General features: G+C 40.9%; 1 protein-coding gene across 1 annotated transcript in view; it reads right to left on the reverse strand.

Moving 5' to 3' along the window:
- Positions 1-25,310, reverse strand: part of RNF150 (ring finger protein 150) — a 262,831-nt gene that overhangs the window by 88,164 nt on the left and 149,357 nt on the right. Inside the window, exons 2-4 of the mRNA XM_065903883.1 lie at positions 19,184-19,434; positions 3,176-3,247; positions 949-1,031 (exon numbers count right to left, since the gene is read on the reverse strand). Coding sequence (XP_065759955.1) covers positions 949-1,031; positions 3,176-3,247; positions 19,184-19,434 — 406 coding nt within the window. The remainder of the gene's footprint in view (positions 1-948; positions 1,032-3,175; positions 3,248-19,183; positions 19,435-25,310) is intronic.

The raw sequence follows: 25,310 nt of genomic DNA on the forward strand, positions 1-25,310 counted from the left end.
CACTCCCCTTGGAGTGTGTGCATCTATTTAACTATCTTGTTCCTTTTTGTCACTTCTCTGTCACTTTGGGATTATTAAACTCATTCCTCTAAGGCATGATTTCTTTTGTGTTTCTAATAAATAGTTCTTAGCATCGCATTGTTTTATGACCAAATGAATTGTTTTATATCTTGGTGGTGTCTGTTTTCTACTTTAGTTACTTAAATACTCTGAGAATTTTAAAAGGCAGGATTTCTAAGAGAAGAATATTTCTCTAAGGCAGAATTTAACTTATATTTTTAGGACACTTATGTAGATGCAAAAACACTAAAGAAGCTTTAAGCAACTTTAAGATATTTTATTGAAGTATTTAAATTTGTTTAATTTGAATTATATAAAAAGAATCTAGAGAAGGACTAGAGTTCTATGAGAATCACCCAGGCAGTTTTCCAACTACACCTGTTGACATTCTACCCTAGGTCCTAGAAAGTCTGGGGGTTTCTGCCACAGTCTCTTCTTGTCAGCAAAAAATAAAGGAAAATGAAACCTGACTTTGGCTTCCTGCCCACTCCTGACTATATTCTGGCTGCTGATCCCTTCATGATCATCCAGAAGACATTTTTAAGAGTTTATTATTTTAATTAAAATAGCACTTGCAAAAGCGGGGATGATTCTGAATACTGCAGGTCTGCTGTTAACAAAAACCCGACCTTGGAGCTACATGGTCCAACTGTGCATCATGAGGTTCTAGGTCATGGAGCCTTAGTTTGGTGTGAAGAGGATGGGAAAACAGTGCTCATTTCACAAGACAGAATGTTTCCAAGGAGAAAGGTTATACAAAACGAATCAGGGTGCTGGTTTTTTCTTCCTGAACCCCAGCAGTGTTTGGGCAGACTGACCTCGCAGGGCTAGGCCAAGCAGGTGGGAACCAGAGAGGCCCCAGTCAAAAGCAGGCAGCTAGCCACTCACCGGCAGGGCAAGATCCGCACAATATCGTTGGGCTTGTACCCCTCGATACAAACGGCACAGTTGTCAAAATCGGGCTCCGTTTCCTGCAACAGAGAAAGCACAGATGAGCCTGCTTTGCGAGCTTCAACTTCTGTAAACACACAAGTAACAAGCCAAAGGAGAGTTTGCCTGGAGCAGGCCTTTCAACTGTCTCGAAGCTGGCTGTCTTAATCCATAATTTATTATGCACTGGTTTAGTTTCTATTCCTTCCAACCTCCACTTTTTGTTTCCTGGTTCCACGGCAAGAGCTTTGACGAGGAAATCGTTTTTTAATGTACCATTACTAATCATGCTACTTATTATAATCAGAGGTGATAACGCAACGTCTCAAGGATGAGAGAAATACTCTTCATGGAGACTCATCAAAATGATATTTAATCTATCGTTCCTTGGGAATCTAATGTATACAACTCTAAAATAGTGGTTCCAGCTTCTTTTCAAATACTTAAATCTCTTTCAACACCCTGTAATACATTACTTATGTAACAGTCCTTGTTCTTTTATTATTCTCTTTGAGGAGGAAAAAAGTACTGAAAAAATATGCTTTAAATTTAGTGATGCTTTTACAATGAATTTTATCCTATTAAGCTCACAGGTATTTTTATATAGCTGAAAACCAGTAGCACCTAATTAGTGAGACAAATCAATTATTCACACTAGAGACAACACCTCAAATACAAGTAGAGTTGTGAATCTCTTACAGTGGCTCAAGCAGCCCCACATTCATGGACTGCAATCCACTGCTCTAAAATTTCTCCTGGGGGAAAAATTCTCCTGGGGAGAATAGAGGTCTTTAGAGGGCTGTGGGCCCAGACCAGCTTGCACTGTGGTCCTTCCTTAGGATATGCTTCTGCTTTTGGCTTTATGTCATCATCCTACAGCTAGAGAGTTCTAGAATGACTGTACTGGAATGAGTTCTGCTGTCATAACTTTGGGGTTCTGGAAACTTGGTTTCAGGGGGACTAAATATGCTTCTTGCATTTTTTTTTATTGTTGTTTAGTTGCTAAATCGTATCTGACTCTTTGTGACCCCATGGACTGTAGCCCGTCAGGCTCCTCTGTTCATGGAATTCTCCAGGCAAGAATACTGAAGTGAGTTGCCATTTCCTTCTCCAGTGGATCTTCCTGACCCAGGGACTGAGCCCACATCTGTATTAGTATGCGGATTCTTTACCACTGAGCCACCAGCATTAACTGCAGACTTAAGTGGAATACATCACTCAGCACCTAACACTGCTTTTTGTGCAAGGATTCATGGAAAAATTTTCTCAAGTCATAATTCCAGAAACAGTCATTTCATTTTTATCTAGTGGGACACTGGAATAAGGTACTTAGATTTGTTTGAATATTGAATATTTTTTCCTTTGCTTTGGCTGCCAGAAAGCCCCAACCTAAATTTTGGACCCATGTCTATTTTTCATTTCAGGTAACGAATCTATGTACTATTTCATCCTGGTTTTATCTACTTTTCCTAAACTTACTTTTTAATTTCTCATATTTTTTCTTCAATGACTTTACGGTCCCATGGTATGCACTTTACAAACTGCCTTAAATTATATTTAATAATGGTGGGTATAATAACAGATGCTTATAGGAAAACTATTAGCATGTATTTCCCTTCCTCATCTTCTTATCTATATTGGTTGCTAGGAAACTCAGAAGCTTTAAATAACTCCTCACCAAAAAGAAAAGTCTTTGCCAACAAAGGTCCACATAGTCAAAGCTATGGTTTTTCCACTAGTCATGTGAGAGTTGGACATAAAGAAGGCTGAGCACCAAAGAATTGATGTTTCTGGACTATGGAGTTGGGGAACACTCTGGAGAGTCCCTTGGACTGCAAGGAGATCAAACAAATCAGTCCCAAAGGAAATCAACCCTGAATATTCATTGGAAGAACTGATGCTGAAGCTGAAGCTCCAATATTTTGGCCACCTGATGCAAAGAGCCAACTCATTGGAAAAGACCCTGATGCTGGGGAAGATTGAGGGCAGGAGGGAAAGGGAGTGACAGAGAATGATTTGGTTGGACGGCATCATCACCAACTCAGTGGTCATGAGTTTGAGCAAACTCCGGGAGACAGTGAGGGACAGGGAAGCCTGGCATGCTTCAGTCCACTGGGTCGCAAACAGTCGGACATGACTTTAGCAACTGAACAACAGCAACAACAAAAAGCAAAGAGGCTCTTACCTTGTCACCCTTCCTGATGGTCCTGACCTGAAGCTTGCTGATTGCCTTCTTTGCAGCATCTCCCAGTCGACGCTGAAAAACCAAAAGCTGCTCGTTAGTAACAAAGACTTGTCATTCTTAACTTCTTGTCTGATAGCATTCAGTAAACCAGGGCAGCTATCTCTGAAATCATGCACAAGTGAATGTTAACGAAGATGGGTGGAGGAGATGGGGCAGTGACCTCTGTGCAAAGCGGCTTGGCTCACTGTGGTCTATTAAAGAGTTCAGTCATCGAGAGAAGCTCTTCATGCCTGATGTTAAGCAAACGGAAGATGACGTGGGAAGATTTTGTCCCACAGTGACTCCAGTGCAGGTCGTATCCATGCAGAGAAGGAAAAAAGTTCCATAATTTGCCACACTCTAGCCACTCAGTTTGTGACATGGAGATAGCCAGTCTGGAGTAGTTGGAATAGTTTTCATCTTTTGTTCAAAATCAGGGTTTATTGCTTTCATATTCCTTTCAATTTGGAATTTTAAGCAGTTTGCTTTGCTATATATCAATCTAGACTTATATTTGGTTTGTACTGCTCTATCTAGCATCATTGACTCAATGGACATGAATCTGAGCTAACTCCAGGAGATAGTGAAAGACAGGGAAGCCTGGCGTGCTGCAGTCCATGGGGTCACAGAGACACGACTTAAGTGGCTGAACAACAAATTCTATCCCATCACTTTCTTACATGCCAATTTCACCTCCAATGTGTGTGTGAGTATACATATAGTGAAAGTGAAGTCGCTCAGTCGTGTCTGACTCTTTGTGACCCCATGGACTACAGTCTACCACACTCCTCTGTCCATGGGATTTTCCAGGCAAGAGTACTGGAGTGGGCTGCCATTTCCTTCTCCAGAGGATCTTCCCGACCCAGGGATCGAACCTGGGTCTCCCACAATGCAGGCAGATGCTTTACCGTCTGAGGCACCAGGGAAGTCCATATACATATAGGAAAATACATAAATCATACATATTCAGTTTAGCAAATAATTAAAAAGCAAACATCTGAGTAACTACCATCATTCATGTTAAGAAACAATGTATTATGTAGTCCTTTTTTTTTTTAATAGAGAATGTTACTATCCTAATGACCCCTGCAGTAATGCAATGATAGAGCAAATTTGGAAGAGTGGCAGAGGGAGAAGATGGGGAGAGAATTATGTTTTAATCTTTCAAGGAAAAAAATTAGTTTGCTTGTGTGCTTGTGAATTTTCCACATGTTGTTATCTTCTTAGGCACGTGTACTTCTAGTTTGTGACAGATGTGCGCTTGCAGCAGTGAAACATACTTGAAGGACTAAGATAAATGGGGCAAACATTTAAACAGAATAATCACTTGTTTTCACTAACTTTGTTCCTTTTGAAATAACAGTCAAGCTTCTCTCTTTTCTTTAAAGTAGTATATACTACCCTGGTGACTCAGTGGTAACGAATCTGCCTGCCAGAGCAGAAAACGTGGGTTCAGTCCCTGGGTCAGGAAGATCCCCTGGAGGAGGAAATGGCTACCCACTCCAGTACTCTTGCCTGGGAAATCCCATGGAGAGAGGAGCCTGGCGGGCTACAGTCCACGGGGTTGCAAAGAGTCGGACAAGACTGAGCAACTGAGCATGTAATGAACAGTGAGCGCAGCCTAAGTACCAGGCTAAAACTTTATATACAATATGAGCTTTCCCTTACAACAACCCCATGAGAAAAATAATATTTTATAGAATGAACTGGGACTTAAGTAAACTGTTTACTATCACAGAGTTAGGACAGGTAAGCAAAACTTACATACATGTCTTTTGAGGAGAAAAAGGATCATATTTTGGCAGAGATTGATGAAGGATATAAAGTCTGCACTTTCAGGGGAAGAAGAGATGATCTAGATAGCTGGAAAATGTGGAAAACCAGCTTCTGAAAAATAGACAATAACTCAGGAACCTGGGAGAACTAGGCTTTGCTTTGTTTTTCTATAGGAGTTCTGGACTAACAAAATAAAAGGAAAAGCACCGTAAAGTTTTAAAAAATGCTATGACCATTTGCAGGTAGCCAAATCTTGTCAATATAAGCATGTTTCCATCTCTTCTTAAGTGTCATGAAAATCAGGGATAGTGACTTCTGAACGAAAACCATTGTCTCATTTTCAACAATTTTCAAACAACTAGTTTGGGTTTCTAAAATGCAAACTAATCAGAGAAAGTCATAGACATTCTTAATAAAATGGCCCAAATAAGGTAGTTGTTACTTTGGTAGTTGATCTCTTAAATCTTTGGGTTTTTAACTGCACTGAGTATAAGTGAGTGGGAAGTCTATAGGCTGTGCTCAAACCAAGTCTTACACATAGTCTGAAGAGAGAATCTAGAGACTGAAACCCAAAGTCCATCACAGAACAGACTCTTTCCTTTGTGGTTCTCAGAAATGCAGAGTGATATGATGCCAACAGAGCAGATGTAGGGACCACCTCAGGTTTGTGTGGGCCTTTTGTTTCAGGTAAGGATTACTCTCCCCTCTCCAGGGGGCTCCTACAGATTTTCTCTAACCCAACCAGATTCAAATCATATTACACTTTTCATTAAAAATTGCCAGGAGTTGAGACATCTTGGTAATTAAACATACTCATCAATTTGATTGAAAAAGGTAAAAGAAAATATTTACCAAGGTTATTGGTTCCTTGACAACAATGAAGATAAACAGCTTTATGGAAAATAAACACAGAACCATTTATTAGAAACTAAAGTCTGACATAAATACCAACAAAGATGGTAAACAATGACAGACTCCAATTCAACTCCAGATGTATAATTTAGTTAGCTCCTACATACTTAAAAAACCGAGAAAAAGACATTCCCCTCTTGTCCTTCTCTCATTATAAAGAGAAATGCAGTCAAGGTGAGAAAAAACTAGGAATAAGAATGCTGAAACACAGCATCAAACGAGTTTATGTTACTCCTATTTCATTTGGTTGAATAAATCTGTGTCATGTGCTTAGTCACTCAGTCGTGTCTGACTCTTTGCAATCCCATGGACTGTAGCCCTCCAGGATGCTCTGTCCATGGAATTTTCCAGGCAAGAATACTGGAGTGGGTTGCCATTCCCTTCTCCAGGAGATCTTCCTGTCCTAGGGATCGAATCCAGGTGTCCTGCTTTGCAGACAGATTCTTTCCCATCTGAGCCATCAGGGAAGCCCTAATTCCATAATGTAACTGCCCCTCCTTTTTTCCCTGACAGCTATATTTTACAGTCATTGATTATTATCACTACTGCCTTAACCAAGCAGAAAAATAACTAGGTGTTTTCATGTTCTAGGTGAAGAGAGGACATCATAGACATAAACAGAATCATCCCAGCCGTGTGAAGGCTCGCGTGGCCACGGCTGACTCTGACACTTCCTCACTTGCTCTCCTACAGGATAATGATCCTCCCAGGTCTGCTGGATGGGACAGAGATCATTGCACAGCCAGTCCAATCAATTTCTATGATGTAGATCACCCCTCCATCCGTCTAGAGAGATAGATAAAAGATGCAGACTATTTTGGCGGCCACGGTGACCCCACAAGGTGATGGCTTACAGTTGCTTATGCACACATGCCATAGGGTAAAATCATCACCATTTTTTAAAGTTAATTACTTAATTTTGGCTGTGCTGGGTCTTCATTGCTGCGCATGGGTTTCCTCTAGTTGCGGCCAGCGGGGGCTGCTCTTCATTGCGGTGTGTGGGCTTCTTTCTGTGGCGGCTTCTCTTGCGGCAGAGCATCGACTCTAGAGCCCAAGGGCTTCAGTAGTTGCGATGCATGGGCTTAGATGCCCCTCGGCACGTGGAATCTTCCTGGATCAGGGATTGAACTGTGTCCCCGGAATTAACATGCGGATTCTTAACCACCGGACAACCAGGGAAGTCCCAGGGTTCTTTTTTATTGGAAGAGTTGTAGAGGAAATGGCAATTGTTGGGAGTTAGGAAACTCAGCTTTTGCTCCTGTTTCTGTTACTCACTGTATGACTTAGGCCAAGTCACTTAAATAGTCTAGGCCTTAGCTCCCCTTATTAGTAAACTTCACTATGTAAAGTTACCCTGTTTCCAGCTTTATCAGCTCTTACTGTCATCCATACAGAACAGAACTGGGAGGCAAAGATCCCTTGAGACCTGAATTATGGAAACATAGCAAATCAATGGCTAATGACCTCACTGAATACTTGCTCTGTGTCCCCTGAGGGCTCTGAGCTTCCTCCAGCACAACATCAATCAGAGACCATTTTGGTTCCTGTTCGTTAGGAGACAGAAGCATCACCACCTACAGACCCTCCTTCGATGACAGATACCTGCCCCACTTCCATCCCCTCCCCTTTCTCTTTCCCTGTGAAGTCCAAGTTTGTTTTAAATTCCACTATTTCGTTGGTTCCAACAAAACTTCAGCACCACGATGTGCAAAAGAAACCCAAGGGACATGGACCATGCACCTGCAAATACTAGAAGAAGGCATTCTCAGGGAAAGGGAACTCTTTCAAGAAAGCTTGGCTGAATGCCATCACCTGACCTCAGGTAAAACAATACAACACAGGTCTGGTCTCCTTGGATTGGCCTCAGAGGCAATACTGTTTATGAAAAATAAAAAAGAACCTGATTCGGTGTACCTGATCTGCCCATATCTGAAGAAGTTGCTATCTACTAGGAGTCCCTTGGTTCTCAGAATGCAGATCCAGTTCTTGTGTCTGAGGTGGGATATCCTCAGAGACAGTGAGACAAAGTCCCGGAACATGGCCCAAGGCAGGATCACTGGCCACAAAGTTGGCAGGAATGCTGCCCACTGGCTTTGCTTTACCACCAAAGGGTTTCTACAAGGGGCTTCTCAGGTGGTACGAGTGGTAAAGAACCTGCCTGCCAACGCAGAAGACATAAGAGACTTGGGTTCCATCCCTGGGTCTGGAAGATTCCCTGGAGGAGGGCATGGCAACCCACTCCAGCATTCTTGCCTGGAGAATCACATGGACAGAGGAGCTCGGCAGGCTACAGTCCACAGGGTTGCAAAAGAGTTGGACATGACTGAAGCAACTTAGCACACAGCAGTCAGGGTTTCTATTAGGTTAAGAATGAGTGGATAGCAGCCAAAGTGGCACACCTGAGAAATGAGGTACCCAGCGCTTCTTAACACCCTGGGGGAAGGGGAGGCGGCCCATGGTGCAGACTGGTGCTCAGGATCAAGAGTATCAGATCTGGCTCCCCAGCTCAAGGTTCAAAAAGAGGTCCCCGGACACAGAGGTCATTAGCTGGTAGAATGAAGAAGAACCCTTAGCATCCTCTGTGAAGCTCCCCGAGGTGGAGAATCTCAAAATAGATATGACAAAGGGCTTAGCAACTAATCTTTATTTCCAAAGCCCCAAAGAGCCAATCTTCACATAGCAGCATGGTTGGGCGTTCCTCATGTTCCTGCTGTGACTGACAGAGGGGCCGGCGATCCTCCCTGGGGGTCAGGGCTCCTCAGGACCTACACTGCGGAGGGAGCTTGGTCAAGGCAAGGGAAGCCGCCTTGCCTTGAAATAAAAAACCTGCTTGTGTGCCCTTGGGGAAAACAAAATCACTTAACATCGCTCTCTCTCAAATTCATTACATCTAGTGTCCCCTTAAAATTCTAAAAACTATGATTGGGAGTTTGGGCTTGACATAGACAGGCTGCTATATTTAAAATGGATAATCAGCAAGGCCCTAAGTTTAGCACAGGGAACTCTGCTCAGGGTTATGTGGCAGCCGGGCTGGGAGGGGAGTTTGGGGGAGAATGGATCATGTATACGTATGGCCGAGTCCCTTCTCTGTTCCCCTGAAACTATCACAGCATTATTAATCAGCTATATCCCAATGCAAAATAAAAAGTCTTTTAAAAATAAAACAGATAACCAACAAGGACCTACCACATAGCACCAGGAACTCTGTTCGATATTGTGTAATAACCTAAATGGGAAAGGAACTTGACAAATAACAGATAACTGAACCATGCACTGTACACCTACAACCAACACAACATTGTTAATCAACTATACTCCAATATAAAATGAAAACAGAAACTATGATCCTGATATCAGGCAGTCAGTTCTCAAACAGATGAGTAGAATGCCCAGGTATATGATGCCTCCCGCCCTCATACGTGTGGTTTCTCTTCTGCAGCCCTTGTGGGAGCTCGGGCTCTCAGGGCTGACCTGAGAGGTATCTGGGCAATGCCAGGCATGAGTCCACCCTGGTGACATGAGGATGCTACTTCCTTAAAGTGCCGATCCAGGGCCATCACGAGGACTCGTGAGGAGAGACAGGCCTAGCATTTAAGAATTGCCTTGGCATGTGTTAAACAGTAAGCAGATTTTTTTATTTTTAATGATATAGGACCTTTCAAACTGTTCATGGGGTTCTCCGTGCAGAGAGTGGGCGGTGGGCTGCATCTCCCCTTCCCACACCATCATGCCACCTTTACTCGAGTGTTTGCACACTTTATAGGTGTGACAGAAAAGGCTTCTTGTGCCTCCGCACCATTTCCTCACTTCCCCTCACCTGGTTCTGCCTGGCTGGTTGGACCACTGTTCCTGTATCTGTGATTTAGACCCAGTTCCTGACTCCCAAGATTGCTCAGCTCTCCCTACACTGGACTGTCCTCCTGTCTCCTGACCCTGCATTGCCCAACTCTCTGATTCTACTTTGCTCCAAAACCAGAGTTAGACAGCAAACACTATTCATCCTTACATGGCTCCAGCTCCTAACACATCAGCCTTGGTAGTATCCTGGATCCTCACTTAGCTGTCTGAGAGGGTCCCATTTATGTCTGGGTCTATGTTTGATTATGTAGCAGAGAACTCTGGGCTTGGTCGGAGCTGAGACACTGTTGGTTGGAATGTGACATTATGAAAAGCAGCCCACCTAAGGGTCCCGTGTGTGCTCCGAGCCAACCTGTAACCTAACCCTCATGGGACGCTTTCATGGGCTCTCCCAGGCCAGAGGACTTGTTCAGGAATGGAGTACAGGAGCGAGTGAGCTCTGGATAGGGAGCCTGGAACAGACGCTGGACTCAGGCATCCACAGGCTGGCTGACGGCAAGGTCCCCAAGCAGACTGGCCCCGGAGAAAAGAGGACAGAACTTCATCAAAGATAAGCGATATGAGTGAAAGCCACAGCAGAGCAGTGACCCTGAGCCACGGAGAACTGGATCCAGAGGGAGCATGAGGTTGGACGTGGTCTCTGCTAACCAGCACCCTTGCTTCAACTCCGTAAGAGAGCCTGCAGGGCAGGGAAAGGTACAGGGCAAGGAGGAAACGGTTTCAAACAGTGACAAGAACTGGGAAGAAAATAAAACAAATACACAAAGTAATATGATGGAGGGAGAAAGACTGGGGCGCAAGTGTATACCCAGCTGTCTTCGGGCCTCTTCTCTGGCCTGCCCTTTTCCAGGAGGCACTCACCCTGTCCTGACCATTTAAATGGCATCTCTACACAGATAACTCTTATAACACCACCTCCAACTCTTCTCTCCTAAATTCTCAGCTTGTATATCAAATACCTACCAGGCATCTCCATCTAATAGGCTTCTTTCTTATGTTTATTTAGTATCTGCTTGCTTTTAAAAATTAAAGTATAGTTGATTTACAGTGTTGTGTTGGCTTCTGCAGTTTATTATTTCCACACCCTGTTTCTGGTTTCTCTGGCCCCTCTGGACCTCTTTTTCTGCTTTTTGCTATTTCAGTTAATGTTGCAGGAACTGACCTAATTGCACCCTTGATTCTTCTGTTTCCCTCACACATCATAATATAACCATATGATTATTATCTAAACTGGAACACTTGTGAGAAGAAAATGGGGGGGTTATTAATAATTAGGTTAGTATGCACTTGTGTGCCAAGTCGCTTCAGTCCTGTCTGACTCTTTGCAACCCCATGGACTGTCGCGTACTAGACTCTCTGTCCGTGGGATTCTCCAGGCAAGAATACTGGAGTGGTTGCCATGTCCTCCTCCAGGGCATCTTCCCCACCCAGGGACTGAACCTTTGTCTCTTCCGTATCCTGCAGTGGCAAGTGGGATCTTTATGACTAGTGCCACCTGGGAAGCACAGGCTAGGAGAGCAGGAGTAAACTAGGATAGCTGGTTTACATGCTACATCAAACCCACAGAATTTCAAAATATTGTCCTAATTTGATGCCCATCTGGCTTCTCCATCTCGCTCACTCCAGTCCAAACCCATCACCTGTTATCCTGATTCCTGCACAGCCCTCCAAGTGGGCTCATATCTGTGTTCACGTGTATTTCCTGTTGATGCCACTATAATGTACTGCCATGTGAAGGCAGAGTCCTTGTGTATGTATAACAATAAATGTGGAAAGGAACTTTTCTTATTTATAGACACAGAAACTTCTGGAAGCATAGAAATGGAAGTGCTAAGGCTTGTTTCCTCTGGGGAGAGCTAGAGGGAGGGAAGTTGACAAAGAGTCTGAAGCGGGGGTGGTGAACACTTACTTTTAAATGAACACTTTTATTTTTGCCTTTTTCTAAAAACAGTGTGCACACTGTTATTGTGAATTAAAACACACTGTTGCATGGGAAGGTATTTTCCAAGAATGCCAGGTTTTTTTTCTCTGTAGTCTATTGATATGTCCTCCTTTCCCCATAACTCTGGAAAAATAATTCCATTTTATTTTAAACTGTGTCACCTGGGACACACAGCCCCTATCCAGACTTAAGTATATGTGAGTTATGTAAGAACTTGCCTATTTAAATTTGGGAGGGAAATATTATTTTCTAAGAGATGCTTTACCCATTAAAGACAACCCAGGCTGGGGTTTTTTTTGAGCATGAGCCACCCATTCTCCTTGACCGGCCCTGCAATAAACCTTTTAGTATTCCAAAAAATGCAATCTTGTTAACAACTCTCTGATAATCTACATGCATTTTTTTTCATTGGGTCCTTGCATCAAGCCTGTGGGGATGACCTATGGTCATTCCCAGTTTACATGTGAGGAAATCTAGGCACAGAGAGGTAACGACCCAAACAAGATCACACCACTAGAAACTGCCAGAGCAAAGACTGCAGTCCAGACCTATCTGACTACAAAGCTGTGTCTTTAACCATCATCACACACTAGCCATCTTGGTACAGCTTCTTTAGGAAACATGCCACACCAGTCAAGTCTCCCTCTCTGTTTTAAGTGGGGGCCCTAATCCTCCACATCCTCTTCTTAAAGACGCTGCAGTGACATTACTACCATAAAGAACATCTAGCAAATCTTACTCCATGGGAAGCAGCAATGAAACGATCTGAAAGGGCTAATGATCATGTAAGATGATGGTGACTTTCCTCTAAGTGTGGCTTGCACCAAGCCGGGCAGAGGCTGAGGTTGCTGCTGGCTGACCCAAGTTCAGTCTCTCAATTACATACCGGAATGGCTAGATACTTCACCCATGTAACATTAATGCCTTTGATAGTCCATTTTAGACTTGTGAGTCAGCACCTAACCTGAGAGTTACTGCTTCTGGAAGGGCCAATAATGCGTCAATAAAAATACATGACTTCAGTTTACCTGATGCTTACTAAAGCTATAGCTTATGTAGCTATAACTTTCTGTTGACTGGAACGAAGCACTCCCCATCAAAAGAGAAATATTTGTCTAAGGGAAATTAAAGATCCTTATTTCATTCATAAAAGGGCTAAAGTATGATGTCTATTTTGATCAAGAGATAGTGCTTTCAGCATGATCCAAATTCACAGAGTAAACCAAGCTTTCCTGTAATTCAAGGAAAGCTAATAAAAAGGGAGCAGAGTGAAAACTTAAACCTCATCCACTTCATGCCTTCCATTCTAATTTACTTTTCACATATATCACAGAGTATGCGCATGTCAAGACAGAAATGTGATCTATACCTACCTGCACAAAGAGAGCTAGCATAGGAAACAGTTACTCAACTAATTCAAGACTAAACGTTCCATCCTTGCCTCAACTTCCCAAAGACTGCTTGGATTACCTCCAGACTCAAAAAGATAGGGGTACCATCTCTATCATTGTTGGATCAGCTGGTAAGTATCTTTGTGATAAATGATTTATATTTGTACTGGTTCTTCAAATGTAACCTTTAGGAACCAGTGGGAACTGAACCTATTTTTTGTTCCATATCTAGTTTCACTGCCTTGTGTCTAACTGGTAATGCATCCACTTAAATTCAAGAATTTTAGTAAAAGTATCAAAGTTGGAACTGTATGTAATGGTTATAGAATTTATATGATGGTAATAATGATACCATTCATTGAGAGCTCTGTAAGTGAGTAATTATGCTCAGGGACCTTAAAATATAAGACACAGTAAGCCATTTAATCCTCACTATAACTAAAAAAAGAAAGCATATTCCTGTTTAGTTTGGAAAACTAAAGCATAAAGTAACTTGCTCACTTTTGTTAAGTGGTAGAACCTGACTACTATGTAGCTACTCAAAATCATGTTTTAGATATCACTTAATGAGGGAGGAAATGCTCATCATTTAATTTAAAAAACCCACACAAATTTAAATGTCTAACATGTGTATCTGTATCACAAGCATACATAACACACATATGACAACAATTTACTGAATATATGTATACATATGGAATTAAAAGTCTGGAAGGTAATGTTTGTAATTGTTAGCAAGTCAGTAGGGTGATGGGTGATTTGTTTTCTTTTAGTATTTTTCTTATTGCCAAAATTTTTAGAACAAATATGCATCATTTTAAGAGTCAGAAAAAGCAATAAAATGCTTAAAAAATTTTCCAGGTTCTATAGAAAATTAAAACAGATGAGTTTTCATAAAATAAATAGAAAGTCAAAGAGCTGTCCTCCTAAAACAACTTTGAATTTATTGGCTTATCAAAAAATCTAAAACACGTTAGGGAAGTGAAAGTCGCTCAGTTGTGTCCGACTCTTTGTGACCCCATGGCCTATGAACAGTTCATGGAATTCTCCAGGCCAGAATACTGGAGTGGGTAGTTTTTCCCTTCTCCAGTTGGACCTTCCCAACCCATGGATTGAACCCAGGTCTCCTGCATTGCAGGTGGATTCTTTACCAGTTGAGCCACAAGGGAAGCCCAAGAATACTGGAGTGGGTAGTCTATCCCTTCTCTAGGGGGTCTTCCCAACCCAGGAATTGAACCGGGGTCTCCTGCATTGCAGGCAGATTCTTTACCAACTATCAGGGAAGTCCTATAATACGTTAAGGATCAGGTAATTCTAGCACTCTTTAAAATGTTCTAGAATTAGACCATCCTACAGGACTTTCCATGATGATGAAAATGTCCTATCTATGCCTTGCCATCCAGAAGCCACTGGAAATGTAGCTAGTATGACTGAGGAACACAAATTTAAATTTAATTTTATTACAATTAATTTAAATTTAAATAGTCACACATGGTTAGCGACTGCCATGTTGGACACTACAACCCAACTACAGAAAATGGAGCAAAATTTCCAAATTCTTCTTATAAAATCAGTAGCACCGCTACCTAAATATGATAAAATGTAAACTGTGACTTTTCTGGTGGCGCAGTGGATAAGAATCCGCCTGCCAATGCAGGGTACATGGGTTCGATCCCTGGTCCGGAAAGATCCCTTATGCCACAAAGCAATTAAGCCTGGACATTACAGATACTGAGCCAGCGCTCTAGAGCCCATGAGTTGCAACCATTGAGCTTGCCTGCTGCAACCACTGAAGCCAGTGCTCCTAGAGCTGTGCTCCACAACAAGACAAGCCACCACAAAGAGAAGCGTGCAGTGAGAGCGCTGCACCAGAGGAGCGCCCAGCTGACTGCAACTAGAGAGTCTGCACAAAGCAACGAAGACCCAGCAGTCTCATAAACAAATACACATCTAAAAAGCAAGCTGCAGGCAAATTCCACATGTGAATATCAAGGTAACAGGTAAATAATGTGCTAAATAAGGTAGGCACGAAACAATTCAGCACACATTAGAAGGTAGCTATGTGCTGGAAATTCAAGACGGCTCAATATTGGGAAATCCATTAATTTAAACTACAATTAACATTAAAAGATCAAAAGAGAAAAGTCAGAACTATCGCTGTTGAAAGGCATTTGTTAAAATTAAAAATAGATTCCCGATTAAAACTCTGAATGAAAGAGGACTATGTTTACATTTACATAACATGTTAAATATATATCTCGACCTAGAAGACTGCAAGGGGAAAGAATAAAATTGAGAAATGATAAAAACAATCCATTAAATTCAGAATGCTCCCATAAATACTGAATGAAGAGTAGTATGCTCACTATTACCACTAATACTTTAGTTGGCTCTAGACGCACAAGTCAGTGAAGTCAGACAACAGAGGGAAAAAGGTTGAAAATTTGAAAGAAGTAATAAATGATCAATTGACTCCATATTATTAGTGTAATTCTGGTAAACTGATTCAAACAATTACAAACACTATAATGTACTGGTTAAGAGCATATGTTCTGAAGCTGTGATATTGGTTCATTTGCTGTCTATTAAATAATAACTAGCTGTGTGACCTTGGGTTATTTATTTAAACTTTCTATTTCCTTCTCTGTAAAATGTGGACAATAAAATTATCCACTATAAGGTTACTAAGAAGATTATGTATGTAAATATACAGAGAGCTCATATAACATGCCCGTATTTAATATATACTACATAATATCACTGTTAATATTAAGATAATAAATTTTAAATAATAAATTATTGAATGCATAAATTACTAAACTATAATAATGTGCAAAATAAAAAAAATCAAAATCCTTCCCATATTAAAAAGGTTTCATTTATAATTGCAACACACTGAACTAGGAATAGACATTTCTTATGTGCAAGATTAAATGAGGATATTTAAAATGCTATTAGGGAATAAAAAGAATAGCTGAATAAAGGGAAAACATATATCATTCTTAGATAGGAAGATTCAACACCATTAGGTTATAGATTCCTTCTAAATTATTCTATAAATTAAAAAACCAGCTTAAAGAAATTCTAACTTCATATAAAGATACACATGAAAAAAATGAAGACAGAGCAATAAAAGAAGATTAGCATGAACAGATATGAGGCATATTATGGTGCTAAAATATTCAAAATAGTATGGTATCAGAATGTGAAGAGACAGATTAAAGCTACATTTTATAGTGCATAGAAACAGAATCAAATACATATGAAGCTTTAATATATGCTAAATGGGGGAAGTTCTGCATATGAGAAGGAAAAGATTAATTATTCAATAAACACCAGTGACAAAAACCAGTAGGCAATCTGAAAAAAAAAAATGTTGGCTCTATACTTGATTCTTTAAATCAAAATAAGTTCTCTGTAGATTAGAGTTTCAATTGTGAAAGTGAAAAAAAAAAGCAGTGGATGAGATACTGTTTTTCTATAATCTTGGACTATGGAAGATCTTATTACACAAAACTTGGGAGCTATAAAAAATCGGTAGATTCAGATATGTAATAACCTCAAATTTCTGCATGGCCCCAAACCCCAAAGATACATCAGAAACAATGATAAGTTTAGAGGAAAAACACGGAATCTGTAGCAGTCCCAAAGTTAACCACTCTGACCAGTAAAGAGCTTATACACATCAGTCAATGTGACCAACAACTCAACCGAAAAGTGGTCTAATAATATAAGCAGATACTTTATCGAAAAAAAACTAACTTTTTCTATATAATGGAACTTGGATCAGAAACATGTGATACCATTTTTATCTTATTAAATCACAAACAATGAAAAAAGCCGTAACATTTATATGGTGAGGATACTGGAAACAGTGTCTGTTATTAGTATATCGTTGTATGTGTTCGTATTTGTTGTTTAGTCCCTAAGTCGTGTCCGACTCTTTGTGGCCCCATGCACTGTAGCTCACCAGGCTCCTTGGCCATGGGATTTTTCAGGCAAGAATACGGAAATGACTTGCATTTCCTGCTCCAGGGGATCTTCCTGGCCCTGGGATCAAACCCGCATCTCCTTCACTGGCAGGCGGATTCTTCATCACTGAGCCACCAGGGAAGCCCCATATGTTAGTATAAGCAGTGCTAATATACTACTGCATGAATGTTGTTTATATTAGTATCAGTATTACTATATTTCTGGTTCACGTATAAATGGGTTCAACCTTTCTGGCAGACAATTTGGCAGTAACTATTATAGTTTAAAGGCTTTCCTGGTGGCTCAGATGGTAAAGAGTGCTCCTACAATGTGGGAGACCTGGATTCGATCCCTGGGTTGGGAAGATCCCCTGGAGAAGGGAATGGCAACCCAGTCCAGTATCCTTGCCTGGAGAATGCCATGGACAGAGGAGCCTGGTGGGCTACAGTCCATGGGGTCGCAAAGAGTCGGACATGACTGAGCGGCTAAGCACAGCACATTAGTTTACAAATACACCTACCATTGCCCTAGCTATAAAACTTCCAGAATTTACCATACAGATACACTCACAAATGGGCTGTGTCACATGCATGTTTGTGTGTGTGCGCGCTTCGTTTTGTTTTTTGGTAAGGGAAAGCACATTCATCGATAGGAGCTGGCTAAATAAATATAGTATATGCAGAAAATAAAACATTATACAGGCATACCTCATTTTACTGTGCTTCACAGATATTGTGTATTTTATAAATTGAGGGCTTGTGGCAACCCTGCATTGAGCAAGTCTATCAGTGCCATTTTTCTGACAGCATTTGCTCTTTGTATCTCTGGGTTATATTTTGGAAATTCTCACAATACTGCAAGAGTTTATTATTTCTATATTTGTCATGGTGATATGTGATCAGTAACCTTTGATGTTATTATTGCAAAAAGATTATGATGTGCTGAAGATTCAGATAATGGTTAGCATTTTAGGCAGTATTTAAAATTAAGGTACGTACACTTTTTTGGATATAATGTTATGACTACAGTATAGCATAAACATAATTTTATGTGCATTGGGAAACCAAAAAATTCCTGTCGACTTGCTTTACTGAGATATTTGCTTCATTGCAGCAGTCAGGGATCAAACTCACAGTATCTCCAAGGTCTGCCTATATAGTCATTAGAAATGAGAAGACAGCTTGGATTGAGTGTTGATAGGAATTAATCTCTAGGATGAAGTGAGAAATATTGGTACAGATTTATATGTGCTCTTATTTGTTTAAACACACACACAGGTGTTTATAAGCACATAAGATTCCTTGTGTGAGAAGATATTCCAGAGAGAAAAACTGCATAACTGAGGGACAGACATGGGAATGTAATTACTTTTCATTGTATACCATGTCGGGCTTCTCAGGCAGCTCAAATATCAAAGAAATCTGTCTGCAATGAGGAAGATATGGGTTATACCTTTTGCATTTTATACTAAGAGTATCCTTTACCTGTTCCAAAATTTATTGCTTTTAAAATATTTTTATTTATCTAGTTTTGTTTCTTTCTGTTCTCAAGGAGGAAATTCTGGCTCTTTCCACATTATGTTGATACAATTGGCATAATCTTAGCTCCTGTCCTCTTCCCCCCCTTTATTTTGTGTCTGGTGGTTTAGTTGCCAAGTCATGTCTGATTCTTGCAACCCCATGGACTACAGCCAGCCATGCTCCTCTGTCCATGGGATTTCCCAGGCATGAATACTGGAGTGGGTTGCCATTTCCTTCTCCAGGGGATCTTCCCAACTCAGGGATCGAACCCCAGTCTCCTGCATTGTAGGTTGATTCTTCACCAACTGAGCCACTGTCTAAACAGTAAATAACTGTCCCACAAATGAGCAACAGGAATGTGGGAGAAAGTATCTCCATGTTACAGAACAATGTTAGCAAGACATTAAAATATGTATGCCTGGAAAAGATCTGAAAACCTCTGCAGCAAATGCTAACAGTGTTTATCTTGAGTAGGGGCATCGTAGGTACGTCTGGTTTTGGTCATGGTATTTTCTGTGAGCTCCAAAGTTTATACAATAAAGTCTTACTTTGGTAATAATTTTTTAAGTTTTTTCTTTTATAACTTTCTGCTACTCACCTGGTTCCTGTCCCTGGCATTTGCATATCGAAACCTCTGGATATAATAGAAGACCAGCCAGGCAAGGGAAATGATCATGAGGACGATGAAGGAGATGGATACAAACACAACCGAGGTACGGCTCACGTATTTCTGCAAGTTCCGGGTCCCAATGGTGATGTACATTGTCACAGTGATGTTTCTCTCCAGCAGGCTTACTATCTCCCTCCCTTTGGGCTCAGGAATCATTATTGCCACGATGTCTTCCACACCTGTTGTGAGAGGACAAGTGTAAGGGGATGAGAGAAAGAGAAGGTCACAGTAAAGTGTCTGAACAAAATAACACGCACCAAATCATGATACCTCTTTCAATGAGTCTGTGCCACACCAAATAGCCAGGTCTAATTCTCAGATCTAACAGCCAGAAGTGGAGTTGAATTTTCCTTTCTTCAGCTACTGTGGGATGCTGCTGTCTTATATATGAGAAAAGAGCCTAAAACAAACTCATGTTTTTGGTACCAGCGAGGTCATGATCCTGCTCCTTTCTAGCTCCCAAAGGTGTTGTTGGCCCTGATCGAGGAAAGATGGACCCTCCCAACCAGCCCAGTTTACAGTTCTATGTTGCATTTCACAATCCCTCCACAGAGGGGAAAAGGCACTTTGTGTCCCATGGCAAAGGATAAAATACCCAATTTTACACCATCTGTCTGTGAGTTCTCTCCTTCCCCTTCACAGACATGAGGAGCTCTCAGTTACAGACTTCTATTAATCATTTCCAAGACAGGATTCTCCTACAGTATCCAAAGCAATCACAAAGCAGATTTTTCTTTTTATTAAAGTATAGTTGATTTATAATATTATATTAATTTTAGGTACATAGCACAGTGAGTCAGAATTTTTGTAGCTTATATTCCATTTTGAGTTATTAACAAGATAATGGTTATAATTCCCTGTGTTACACTATGTGTCTTTGTTGTTTATGTGTTTCATACATAATAATTAGTTAATCCCACACCCCTAATTTGTCCCTGCCCACTTCTTTCTCCCCTTTGAAACCACAAGTTTGTTTTCTATATCTGTGACTCTGTTTCTGCTAAAGAAGTTTTCTTAACAAGCTCTAGTATGACCTGCCAACATAAAATAACAGTCTCAGAATTATCTTTGGCTTTTCTTTTCTTTTTTTTTTTTACCTAATTCAATGTAAACAGCATGTGTATCCTCATGCCAAGCAAAGAGAGTAGAGAGACTGTACCGATCATTCCAGGACGGTGTGCTCTCCACTCTCAAATACTCTTACTGCGGAGCCCCTGTTATTGGACAGTTTGAAGCAAAAGTGGTACTTTTCTTCAGTCTGAGATATCTGGGTCATTTTCCCTTCTCTTTATGACACTCTGAGGCACAGCCTCTTGGTGAGGAGTTCAGAGGCCTCTGTAAGGGGTCTTTGGTAAGGATATAATATCAGCTCCAAATGAGCCAACTCAACTTGCCACTAGCGGCTCAGATGAGAATAACAACCCCTAGGTTAATTTTCAGGGAGCACCTCAACTCCAATTCATCCGACAATGTTCTTCATGGGCCCCATTTCCACAAGCAAGTGCCCTACTACTTGAGGTCACTGCAAATTAAACTGCAAACTTGCAATTAGGATGTAGGTTCTGGACAGAATTAAACAGCCCTTCAGCTGCTTACAGCTGGCCTTATCCATGCACTGAGGTCAGGCAGTGAGACAGAATTACCAGATTATATTTGTTTAGGGTGTTGCAAGTTTCTTAGAAGCTATTTAGGACTTTCCCTTGACCTTGATCTCTAGGCAGTTTTTCCATCCTAAATTCCTTGATGGTATTTCACTTAGGCCAAATGAGTACTTTTAAAAGCTAGCTAGATACAAACGTGTCTATGTATGAGACATCAATTATATGATTTTTTAAATTCCTAAAACCTTTGCACTGCCTCAACTGCAAAAATCACAAAACTACACAATGTTTAGATTTGGCCATTATTTCTGGGAATTACTGAAACTGATGGCTTAGATTTCAACTTTGCAGAATTTACTGACAATTCTGATGCTTGTTCTCTCGTCATGTTTACTCTGGCTAATGGCTGTATGTGGTCTGAGGTTTTGTGAGGAATTAAAGCTTCTGGCAGGTTTTTCCTCTTATAGAAATATGATCTTCTCTGCATACTGGACTAATCTGGCCTGGTGAAGTTCATTCCAGTACTGTAGCCACTTTGTAGATATTTAATCAGTGATAGATCATAAGTTTTCACTTGATTTTTTTTTTTAATTTATATTTTTCAAGTGAGTCTATTCAAAGTTCCAGAATGAGACTATTTTTCTTTTTAAGATGAGGTCTCGGGGTTATTTATATAAGACTTGGTATGCTCAGATTTTGGAGAATCCCATGGACAGAGAAGCCTGGCAGGCTACAGTCCATGGGGTCGCACAGAGTTGGACACGACTGAAGTGACTCAGCACTCATGCATGCTCAGATTTAGACCAATTTTACTCTTTTTAGTAGTCAAATTTCATCAATATATTCCCTTATGACTTCTAGTTTTGATTCTCTGCGTAGGAAGCTCTTCTCCACCAAAGATGATAGAAATATTCATCTAAAATTTCTTTCAGCTATACTTTAAATGTAGTTCTACTTTTTACATTTAAATCTTGAGCTATCTGAACGTAGTTCAATAGCAACACTGCGTTTAACATGATGGGCAGAGAGGAAACAGGTAGGATGCAATTTGTTTTTTTCCTAAATTCTCAGACATACTGGGGCCTATTTTTGGATTTTTTTCTTTACTGTAAGGCGGATCTATCTTTTGCTGACCTAATACCAGGCTCTTTTAGCTGTGAAGCTTTTAACATATTTACTATTCGGTAGCCTCTTTCCTCAGTTATTTACCTCCTTACAATATGCCTATTATTTATTTATATTAAGAGACCATTTAAAAAAGAGAGACATCACAGAGCCTGACAGTGAAGAATTGGGCTTTGAAACTGGACAGTTTTTTTCAAACTTCAGTTCAGCATGTTAAAAATAGGTAAATTTTGGATATCGGTAGAGTTTTAAATTACCCATCACCCACTTTCAGGACACAAGGAAACATCTTTTCTTCCTGTAAGGTATAATTTGCTATTTTAAAGCACTTATTTTAAACTTAGTGCTCAGTTACACTACCTGTGTTGTTTACCCCACTGCTGCACCTTTTTGATATATGATATCTGCTTGAAAAGACTGAAAATGGAAATGGCGTGGTTCTTTTCATCTGGACCTCAACCTTATTCATTTTCAATGTTCATAATGAATTTCTAGGGCCAATGCTTGTAAAAAATTGATTGGATTCTGAGATATTTCTCCCTGTACTTTAGGCTACTTATTGTGCATGGTAAACAGAGACATTGAAGGTGTCCATTTATACCAATAGAAATAGTCACTAAGAATTTTGGCACTTAGGGTGTCTAAAGATGGCACAAAGGGGGCTTGATGAATTATTTGAGCAGTCTGAGCGATGCACAAAATCTGCTAGAGGACCTAATCTGTCCAAATGAGATATGTGCACCAATATGGGTTTTCAGACAATTCCTAGATCTTTGCTTCATTTTGGAAGATGCAGCCAGTGTCCCAGAGAAGCCAGAAGATTCTCTCCAGGTAGCTTGGAGTGTAACTGCTTCTGAGGGTATGTATGTGTATGTATGTGCGGGGGGCTGGGCAGGGAGAAATGGAGAAGCTGGGGTGATAGGGGAGAGAGTGTTGAAAGCCCAGCTGAGAGCCCTCCTCAGAGGTAAGTGCTGCCCTAAGTATCAGATCTATGACACCCAGGAGGCTCTGAGACTCGGGAGAGAGAAGTTAATAGAGCACATTTTATATGGGTAAAGTCTACAAAGAGACCCCGCTACTGGAGGGCAAGTCTATGTTTACTCTGGGGCTTTCCAGGTAGCTCAGTGGTAAAGAAGCCACCTGCCAAGCAGGAGATGAGAGTTCATCCCCTGGAGGAGGGCATGGCAGCCCACTCCAGTATTCGTGCCAGGAGAATCCCATGGATAGAGGAGCCTGGCAGGCTATAGTCCATGTGGGGTCACAAAGAGTTGGACACAACTGCAGCGACTAAATAACAACAACAGTTTACTCTGATGCCTCTTTTTGCAAAATGATGTCAGCCGACCATCTATTTTTCTCCCAAAGGCACTCCACTTTTGAGCCATCGCTGCTGTGTAATTATCGTGTATCCTGGAAAAGCTCCCGTGACCAGGACACAGATGACCCAGCTGCCAGACAAACAGCAGGAGCGGCCCAGAGTTTTAGTGCTTCCTTTTCCTGGGCGTGGGCTCAACTGTCATCATCTAATTCGGAGAAGGAAATAGCAACGCACTCCAGCATTTTTGCCTGGAGAATCCGATGGACAGGGGAGCCTGGCGGGCTGCAGTCCGTAGGGTCGCACAGAGTCGGACACGACCAAAGCAACTTAGCAGAGCACAATTTGGTACACGCAGATAAATACGGAATCAAAAGGTCAAAAAGCCAAAGAATGTTGAATGACAGGGAAATTCTTTACCTATGGATTCCAAACCAGGTTGTTTAAACTCTTCAACAGAATGCTTAGAAAACCAGCAGAGGGCTAGATATTTTAGAGCTGGCAGTCCCATTCCTCCACGTGCATCCTGGAGAGTGATAAAATCCCTCTGAAGTCATGCAAGCAAAAATCCTTTTTCAGTTCTCTGTATCCTCTCTCTCCTCTGATTCTCATTTTGGTTTCAAGGGTTGTCCTTTAGAATTTAGTCAACACTAAGAGAAACCTGCAGTTTCCATTTGTAGATATTTTCTAACACTTAATTATCTATTTTATTATTTTTTCAAAAGAGTCAGCTCCAATTATCATGTATCCTCAAGTGAGATAACGTACAAAAACTGCAGTGTACCATAGAAATGTGAAGCATTACCACTTTCTGCACTGACGTTTATTAATTTGTTTGGCTGCATTGGGTCTTAGGGCAATTGTTCATTGTGTCTTGTAGGATCTTTTGTTGCATGGACTCTCTAGTTGCCGCTTAGCTGCTCTGCAGCAGGTGGCATTTTGGTTTTCAGGCCAGGGATTAAACCTGTGTCCCCTGCATTGGCAGGGGGCAGACTCTTAACCACTGGACCACCAAGGAAGTCCCTCTCTGCATTAATTTAAAAATTATTTTTAACAAACACAGATGCAAAAAAAAAAAAAAGCATTCACAAATGGATTCCAATCATATAGTAAAAAATATTCATGATCCAAGAGGTTTATCCTAGGAAGGTGAGGGTGATGTAATATTAGAGAATGTGTTAATGCGTTTCAGTACATTGACAAATTAAAGAAGTATGGCACGTGGTTATCTGCTGTAGCTATCTGTCCTTCAGCATCTGCTGTCTTGCACTTCTATGGTGTTAAGAGTCTCAGATGGGCACAGACTGTTGAGTGAAAAGCATTAATCAGCGGCAGCCTCCCTTGAAGCAAGATGTGGCCACATGATGAATATTTGGCCTTTGAGATGTTGACTAGAGATGATGTTTGCTACTCCAAGGTCATATTCATAAATGGCTGAATATGGGCACCCCAGATCTTATCTCCCCTTTTCTCTGACTTCACATGGAGCGATGTCAAGCAGCCAGCTTCTTAGAGAAGGAAGCCATATGTCGAGAATGGCACCCATTTCTCATTCTTATTAAAAGAAATACAAGGAAATTACTTATTAAGAGAAATACAAGGAAATGTGATACAGAGCATCTCCTAGAAACAGTACATTAAATGGAAGAAACAACATTAGGCGTTTTCAATTCAAATCATGAATAAGACAAGGATGAGCCAATATTTAGGCCTTCCCAGGTGGCGCTAGTGGTAAAGAACCTGCCAGCCAATGCAGGAGACTTGAGCCATATAAACACTAGCCTTATATGAAGAAAACTATACAATAAAGTTTATTTGTATGACTTTGAAATCTGAAGAAGCAGATTTCATTCCAATGGAAAAGGTTATTTAGTCCTATGCATTTAGTTTCCAAACATATGTGGCCTTTAAGTTTACCCATTTGTAGTCATTATTATTGTCATTGTTGCATTATGGTCAAGGAACATGTCTTGCTCTCTTTTTAACTTTTTATTTTGTACTGGGTTATAGCCAA

The sequence above is a fragment of the Muntiacus reevesi genome, chromosome 13, assembly GCF_963930625.1.
Source record: "Muntiacus reevesi chromosome 13, mMunRee1.1, whole genome shotgun sequence".
NCBI lineage: Eukaryota > Metazoa > Chordata > Mammalia > Artiodactyla > Cervidae > Muntiacus > Muntiacus reevesi.